The sequence below is a fragment of the Sinocyclocheilus rhinocerous genome, unplaced genomic scaffold, assembly GCF_001515625.1.
Source record: "Sinocyclocheilus rhinocerous isolate Xijiao unplaced genomic scaffold, SAMN03320098_v1.1 scaffold153, whole genome shotgun sequence".
Lineage (NCBI taxonomy): Eukaryota > Metazoa > Chordata > Actinopteri > Cypriniformes > Cyprinidae > Sinocyclocheilus > Sinocyclocheilus rhinocerous.
In genome coordinates, this window is record NW_015660878.1 from 1,820,495 (window position 1) to 1,829,535 (window position 9,041).

Consider the following 9,041-nt stretch of genomic DNA (forward strand, 5'->3'; position numbering starts at 1 on the left):
TGTGTGTGTGTGTGTGTGTGTGTGTGTGTGTGTGTAACTAGAGTTCTTTAAGTTAACTGACAGGTGGTTATGTGTCTATTAATAGCATACTGTTTATGAATGCAAAAATACATATAGGCTTGCTCTCCACAGAAATATTAGACCATAGTCTTTACATACATCATTAAATTACAATCAATCAATCATTAGATTACATTCTGTACTTTGATAAATATTATAACTTGAAATAAATGGAAACATCTGTATTGATATGGTTAAAAATCCATGAATTCCTGCAGACACAAGTCTGATTTACAATGCAAATAACATCTCTTCATCACCCTGTAATGCTCAAAATGCTAGTCAAAATGACAGTGTGTTTGATGACTCCACTAAGACCCTCACAAAGCACTTCATATCGATTCATGCCCATTCCTGCCACGGCTCCTGTTTGTTTGTGTGTGCGTACCCATGTGAGATGACTCATACTGAAGCACTGTTCAGATTGCCGTCTAACTCTGCTGATTTTTGAAGAATGACTGAGGACAGAACGTTCTCACACACACACACATCCAGCCGAGAGAGACACGTCAGTCTCGTAAACGTTCACAGATCATGCAATCCCCTCACAGCGGAGTAAACAAACACCATCCATGAATATCATTTAGCCTCAATGGATCTCAAAGCACAAAACACCTGACCGCACTCAAAGAAAACCATCTTTATTTCTAACTGTTAAAAAATGGTTAGGATCCAGTTAAATCTTCAAGGACCGGATTGAGTGAATCTAGATGTGTGAATGATTCAGTCCTGACAGACACTCCGATCTCCCATTCACAACATGAGAGCGTCTGGCCAGCAGCCAATGGTTAGTGGAGGAGAGAAAGATGACTGGATGGCTAAACATGAGCAGACATGGGCTTGTTTACAGAGCCCACACACACCAACAAACAGACTCACACACACACACAGAGACGTGAAGGCAGAAAAGCAGCACACTTACCTGCAGCTGTGCTGGCAGAGGTGGAATTCCCACAGCCCATGCTTCAAACTTCGTCAAAGTCAATCAAAGAGATGGAAAGAGGAGAGACAGACAGTGCTGAGGGCAATGAGAAGGGAAGAAGAGACAGAGATTACTGGAATTAGAAGGGAGAAGGATGAATGGAGGGATGAGGAGAGAGTGAGGATGAGGAAAGTGTGGTCTGATGCCTGAGTCTGAATGTGTCTGAGCTGCTATACTTCCTGCACTTCCCTTGTGTCTCAGAAAGAGAGAGAGAGAGAGAGAGAGAGAGAGAGAGAGAGAGAGAGAGAAAGAGGAGGAGGGAAATGTAGGTGGTAAGAAGTATTCCTCCACCCTGGCAAGGTTGCCCAGGTAACAGATTGTGTGTGTGTGTGTGTGTTGGGAAAAGGGCTGATAACACTGTTGGAATGGCGAAGCTAATTTCAAGAATTAAAATGCAGTGTGTGCAATTCATATTCTCATTAAATCAGTTGTTCTTAAACACGTGCCAAAGCAAAAAAAAAAAAAAAAAAGATAAAAATGCTAATTAATATATGAACATGTATGTTAATATGCTAACATAATAATAATAATGCATTTATTTTTAATAATTAAGACATTTTCCAACAAAATTAGCATTTTGACAGTTGAAATAATTAAAAAGAAAAAATATAATATATGAACATGTACAATATATTAATATGTAATATATGTATAATATGTAATCATAACAACAAACTTTTAATTTTAGTGAGTGAGTGTGAAGTGATTATTTTAATAATCTTAATACATTTTCAGCACCATTTTTGCATATAATTAATAATAAATATATTAACATATAAAGTATATTAATATTTAATAAATATAACAACAATACTAATTTTGCAGCACAATATATTTTGCATTTGGCATTTTATTATGATTATTATTATTAAACAATTAAAATGATAAAACAGTGCAAAATGTAAACCAATATGTTTTTTGTATGCTTTGCAACTCGCACATTATTACTACTTCTAACCATAAATATTAACATATATAGTATGATAATAATAATAATACTTTAAAATGATAAAAAAAAAAATTATTATACAATCATTTTAAACAAGTGTAAATGTGCATTAATATTTTTTTCTTCTCTCTCTCTCTTTGCCATTTTAATTTGCCCCTTCAACAACTGTCAGCAGAAAATATTTGTATTGGCATATTCTGAGGATTTCTTTCCACTCTTCATAACTGCTGAAGTAAAAGTGACTAGTTGGTTTTAAATGACTAAGAATATCCATAATTGCAAATTCTGCATCCGAAAAACGTCTGCACCATCAAGAAAATAGCTTTGTTATTAGCTTTGTTAACACATGCAAAAGTACAAAAACATAAATGGCTATATAGAAATACTGTCTTTTAAGTTACAAAGGTTGAGTACCACTGATGAACAACACAATAATTACAGTGATGTAACAAATAGTAGAATGACAGATATAGATGGATTGTAGCTTATAGGAGCAGCATACGCCACAACACAGTAAATGTCTCAGTATCCATGTTCTCAGCCTTTTCCCAGTTGTTTTAGCAGGCAGGTGAGGACTTTGACTAATTATACATGCTGCTCTGGGCTGAAATGGGTCTCGGAGTCGTGTACAACACAGAACAAAGAAGAAAAAAAACAGGACATTTTGCTGATAAAACAGCTGGAAGTTCTGACCCATGCCACAGAGTACTAGAAAAGATTCAAGATTACAGCACAGTGCACATTATCTGTTATCTGTGTAAGATTGTTCGTATTAATTCAGATTTGCAAGATAGTCAAAAGTGAGAGATACAAGGCCACTTTAAAAAAATAAAATAAAATTTTAATCCGTGGTGGGCGTAAAAAACAATTGCGAGATGTAAACTCAGAATTTATAGTAAAAAAACTCAGAATAGTGAGATGTAGCCTAGGCCTAAATGTCTTGCATTTCTGTCCGAATTGTGAAATAAATAGTCATAATTACTTTTTAAATTTGTTTATTGTTTTATCCCATGGCAGAAACTGGCTACCATATTTATCTGACTTAATATGGACAGCAACTAATTATTAAATCCATCCTGAGACTTGTAAACACACAGTAATGCTCTTATAATGGAAGCCTATGGGGGCAAATACACTGGAGGGTTTAAAAGCAGAAAAGTGAAGCTTGGGAAGCACATGAATGATTCATTAAATATGCAAATTATTAGATCTGTAAAGCTGTCCGCATCCTTTTAAGGTTGATACATTTTAGCTGCTAACTTATTTTCTTGTTCTCCGTTTATTCAGCCGGTAATGAGTTATGCATACACTTGGCCTTTTCACAAGCGTTATACTTCCCTTCACCATGTGGATTAAACTTCCTGAGAACGCTTAATGCTTTAGAGCCATCAGGTCAGTCTACTACTCCATTTAGACCTTGGACTAGTCAGCGTTATTCTTAGTCACGGCATAAAAAAAAAATGCTGTTTTTATTTTGTACTTTCCCATTACAAGAGCAGCTGATGATATCGCAGGAACACAAGTAATTGATTTTCCCCTCCTTTTTAGTCTAGAATGGGTGTAATGAATGATTTGGGCAGCAGAGGGCAGTATATTTACATTGTTAACAAGTGTTTATAGCTCATTTAGGCAAACGTGATACTGGCCTTCTATTCCTGGAACAAAACACCAACATTCAAAATATACCTCACAAAATGGGGAAAAAAAGAGGTTCAAGTGGCAGAACCTCAAGAGGAAAGCACTTGAAAATAGCTGGAGAGTGAAGCGAACAAACAACTCCAGCACACAACATCTAATTTAATGTCCTTTAGCTTGTTGTCCTTCAGTACAGTACACAGCCTCTCTTTATGTTGGAGTTAACTCATATATGTCCATGTTTGCCCTGGAAGCTCTCAGGCCTTCAGGCAGGACCATTCAGGAGAAAACAACAATTAATGTCTACTTAAAAATAAAGTGAAAGAGTTAATTGTGTGTAGGGGGCTAGAAGGAAAGAGAGAGAAGGTTGTGCAATCCTCTCTTTATATATATATATATATATATATATATATATATATATTAAATTTCTTTACCATAATTGCTGTCTTCACATTAATCAGCAGATCAAATGCACAAACAAATAAACAATTAAAAATGTTTTCATTTATCGCTCCATTCACATGCTCATTTCAGTCAGTGTTCCTTGCAAACATGTAAAGAAAAAATGGCTTCATTTGGCACTATTTTGTTGGCAGAGGAAAAAGAATACACAAGCAAGAGTGCTTTTATACGGAATATCAGCACATATAGTGCAACACCAAGTCCAACTACATTTGAGTTCCTGTAAAACAGTGTTATTTTACTTATCTTTACATACTGTAATAGTCTTTAGCAATATTTTGATATGAGCTTTCATTTTTACATATTAATTTTAAATTTAAGTAAAATTTTTTAGATTTTTTTTTAATGCGATTGACATTTTGGTTAGTTTTTGTTATTAGTCTTTTTCAAATATATTTCTAAATAGTTTAAAATTAGTTTGATTTCAGTTATCTTAGTCATTAAAATGTATTTTAGTTGCCAAAGCAACATTACATTTTTTTTTTTTTTTTAGTTTTTTTTTGTTACATTTAATTTGAGCCTTTTTTCAATGAACGATAACGATAATTTTAGTTGCAGTTTTAGTTAAGGACAACACCACTGTGAAGTTACTTGTATACATATTCATGCTGTAATATATTTTAGACTGGTGCCAGTAGCGGTTTTAGGCACGGGCGAACCGGGCAGCATTTTTTCATAATACATGGGGGGCGGCACGAGCAGTTAAAAAAAATAATAAAAATCCTCTGCGCCGCCGCGAGCGAGTTTTCTATTGTCTATCATTTCACTGTGTGGGGAATTGGCAAATTGGCGCCCCTGCTTGCTGAGAAGGTTTGTTTTTCTGAATTGTGTGAAACTCGAAGGGGGTCTCGCCCAGGGTGTAATTCAATGTAGAACCGCCACTGACTGGTGCATTCATTTCCTGGAAGGCACATCCAACACATTAACATTGACAGTAATGGCTTGGACATTATTCAGTACAAACCATTTACAGTCACTCCCACCTTCTGCAGTAAGTTAATGTGATGGCATCCTAATCTACATACATCACATCTACAATTTCTTCCTTTAGTATTGGTCTCTAGACCAAAAAAAATGCTTTCAAATGCACTTTTTGGAATTGATTTATTGACCTTGTCGCCTCCAAATCTCAACATTTGGCCCATCAGTTGTCTTTTGTTGCTTGAAAACAAACATTTAGTGTGTTTGCCACTGAACAAACTCTGACTGCTAGGCTACTTAAATATTAAGGGGCATCAAATGGACTATACAATACTAGTTAGTATGAATGTGTTTTACCACCCACGTAACAATAGAACAATTGATTAAAGCAAATTAAGAAAACAACTCACCCCAAGTCTTACCTTATCTCTGAAGCCATCTTATGAGGCTCAGTATGGGACAAACATCTCTCGGTTTGGCCCTGGAGAGTTTTCAGTTTTCAGACCAGGGCTATATTAGAAATTATTAGTGTTTAACACAATTTAACAGGCCAACATTTATAAAGCAGCAGCAAAGGGTTCTCACAAAAACACAGAAACATAACTAAGGTCCCTATTGCAATTTTAATGCAGACACAATCACCACACAATTGATCATTATTACTCATATTTGTAAGGCACTACCTGGTAAAGAAAGGCAAACAAGAAGCTTTACAATAAGCCATTTACACGGTCATAGCTAGACAACACAGAAGAACTGGCAGGAAGAGCGAGAAAAAGGAGAGAAGAATATGAAATCTTGGCAGTTGGGCTATATTTACAGATCAAAGGCATTTCCTGCTGTGTCCATCATGCTCAGAATGGGCGGTGCCAGCCTCTGATTGGCTGCAGTGCGACTGTCACCGCCCACCAAAGGCAACACGAGTCACACTAGTTAAGTTTGTGAAGAAACAATATACTGTAGTCCTTCATTACCCCTTTTGTCATTAAGCGTGTGAAGTGTTTGGCACATTTGAGTCAGAACATACAGGTAGGAAAAGCGTACCATTTACAAAAAATTCTGTTACATGACTTACCATCAGCTGCCTTACCATTATATATTTTGTATTAATTAAATTACACTTTAAACTAGATAATTTGATACACATAAAACAACAGAAGCTTAAGATGGTTGCGAACAGCTGCGAACAATTTATTTAAACTTTGGTAAGCTCTAAATAAAAAATATAACATTAAAAAATAATAATTTTAGTACCAATAAACTAAATGAAAACTCTATGATTTCATGATTTAATTGGCATACGAGTCGCTCTCAGTCCATACTATTGCTGTTAAGGCAAAGTCACGATCGTCCGTATTTCATTGTCACATTCAAGGAAATTCTCTACCATACGTGCGTGTTAAATATTTCTCAAGAAAGGCAACCAGCAATGCAAATCAAATATTGTTGATTTAAAATACAAAATCATAACTGTCATAAAATAAGGCAAGCCATGTGTCGAAGTGCACATATATAAAAGCAAAGATGGTGCAAAACATAAAAACGCAACTGCTGGATCAGACACCAAAGCAAAGGGAGATAAAAGCTTCCGTGGCCTTTGTTCCGAGTGTCTGTGTGTCATGGATCAAGTGCGCTGAGACGTGGACAGTCGCTCGACAATTATGGCCTGTTCTTTTGCGCTGTGGCTAAATTAGAATCTGACTTGATGACATTTCTGTACGCAATCACTGATAAAATACACTAAAAATACTTGGGAGGGACAAAAGAAGCACTGGCTCGGACGTCAGCATCACAAACACCTACACAAACCGATAGTGGTACCACAAACTGAACCGTGAGCCAATGGCGTCAAAGAACCCACAGGATGTGACATCCTCACTGCACAGGAATGAGAGTGGCACTTAAAATACACAGGAAAACTAAATAGTGGGCTTCCACGGGAACAATAATCGATCTGTTTTGTCTAAAGCCTCTCGCAGTCTTGAGTGTAAAAATATATTTACATATAACACTATTTTAATTCATCTACACAGGAAGAATATACTGAACATCTGATTATTGGCAGAGCAGAACACAAAAATAAATGCTGGGTTTTCATTGTGCAGGTGCTGATCTGAGAAAAGTACCATAGTGAGTTTTAGTTCTCCTCGACGGTTGTGATGCTCCCCTCAGGTCAGAGTGTATTCTATTGGTCCCTCTGAATCAAAAGCGAAGCTGAAAGCCGTGTGGAGAGGAAGGGTCTGCAATTAGTCTGTGTTCCTCCTCGCTTTATCTTTCACTCGACGGAGCGGAGGCTCCATCAACCAGAGTCCTCCAGAAGGGCTGTTGGTATTTTTGAGCCCATTAAATTGAGCTCTGTCTTGGATTTAGTGGTACTTCCGTCTCCTTTCTTGAGTCTGGGCTCCTCGACACTAAAGATCGGTCACTTTATTCTCCAACGCGGCGGCGATCTGCTGCAGTCTGAGGGTCAGCTGTTTGCTCTGGGCGGCAGGGTCGTCCTCCAGCGATGAGATGATCTATGGATGGCATGGCAAGAGATAGAAATTTGTACCGTTTACTTGTTGAGTATAGAAAATGGCTGTCGTTCAACACACATACTCTGACGTGGAACAACACCTACCCCATCGTAGTACTTGCTGGCATACTGGTAAAGCTGGTGCAATGCAACCTGGGTATTCAACTTATCTGTATGAGACTGGAGAAAGATAAAGAGTTAAATTTGCTGTGTACAAAAACATGCATGAAACAAAATACAATAAAAATATAACATAAAAAAATGAAATAATAAAAAAACAAATAAAACAATACAAATTACTTAAAATAAAAAATAAAGAGAAAATTACATAAAATCTTTAAAAAATAAAGCAAAAACTACTGAAATAAAAATGAAATAAATTAAATAGAAATGACAAAAATAAAACAAACAAAATGACATTAAATAAAAAAAATATATATATATAAATGACAAAATAAAAAATGAACTAGAAATTACTAAATTAATAATACAACAAATAAACAAAGTACTTAAAAAATATATAAAAATAAAACTCAACAACAAAACAAAACAACAAAAATTGGAAAATAATCAAATAAGACAAAAAATGAAAATACAAAATATATAAAATAAGCACCAAATAAAATACAAATTACATGAAAAATAAAATAAATAATACACTTAAACTTACACGTGAAACTTCTGCAAGGTGTGTGTTCATGTCTTGGTCACTGACTGGAACCATCTGACGGATGCCTTTGTAATAACTGAAGAGCACAGAGAACATCAGGTTTTTTTTTTCAACTGTGATTACACATGTACCAACTGATGAACAGAACAGAAACCTACTCATCAACCATCTTCTTGTAAGTGGAGATTTCCTTTGCATAAAGCAGTTTGTTGCTGGGGGACTCCTATGAAGGTGAGATCAAGAGAGGGAACATGAGACAGAAAGTCAAGATGAAATGATAGGATTGCTAAACTACATCTTCAACCCTTGCTGCTCACCCGGGTAAGTTTGTGCTCAGTCTTTGTGCAGGCGTCCATGAAGGTCTGAGCGATGACGGACAGAGAGGCGTCCACCACTTCAGTCACATGAACGTCAAAGATGAAGTGAGGGTTTTTCAAAATGTTTACCCAGAACCGGAGAGGCAGACTGAAGAAACGAATACAAAGATCCACATACCTTTTTATATCTTTTGCAGATGCATTCTTATTAAAGGACAAAACAAAAAAAACATAACACAACACAAAACAAAACTATTGACAAGATATTTTTTTTTATTTAAAAACGAATTGTTAGTATTAACATTTATTGGGCGAATTCCAAAAATAAATAAAAAAGAATAAAAATAAAATAAAAATGTGTAGGACTGCAAAAATTTAAATATATCTATTTATAATAATATATATTGTATATTATAATTAAATATATTCAATTATTATATTATATTATAATTAAATATTAATTATTAAATATATTGATTTACTATTTAACGTCACAATATAATATAATATAATATAATAAGCAAATTAAC

The 9,041-nt window shown here is 35.4% G+C and overlaps 2 protein-coding genes across 2 annotated transcripts in view; both read right to left on the bottom strand.

The window, feature by feature from the left end:
* Positions 1 to 1,187, bottom strand: part of LOC107725547 (overexpressed in colon carcinoma 1 protein homolog) — a 5,178-nt gene extending 3,991 nt beyond the window's left edge. Inside the window, exon 1 of the mRNA XM_016534826.1 lies at positions 983 to 1,187. Within this exon, the coding sequence (XP_016390312.1) occupies positions 983 to 1,022 (40 nt within the window). The 5' untranslated portion in view covers positions 1,023 to 1,187. The remainder of the gene's footprint in view (positions 1 to 982) is intronic.
* Positions 1,188 to 5,563: 4,376 nt separating this feature from the next.
* The window catches only part of LOC107725571 (plexin-B2-like), a 22,846-nt gene continuing 19,368 nt past the window's right edge, over positions 5,564 to 9,041 (bottom strand). The window contains exons 31-35 of the mRNA XM_016534864.1: positions 8,512 to 8,659; positions 8,353 to 8,417; positions 8,195 to 8,270; positions 7,630 to 7,704; positions 5,564 to 7,525 (exon numbers count right to left, since the gene is read on the bottom strand). Of these exons, the coding sequence (XP_016390350.1) occupies positions 7,421 to 7,525; positions 7,630 to 7,704; positions 8,195 to 8,270; positions 8,353 to 8,417; positions 8,512 to 8,659 (469 nt within the window). The 3' untranslated portion in view covers positions 5,564 to 7,420. The remainder of the gene's footprint in view (positions 7,526 to 7,629; positions 7,705 to 8,194; positions 8,271 to 8,352; positions 8,418 to 8,511; positions 8,660 to 9,041) is intronic.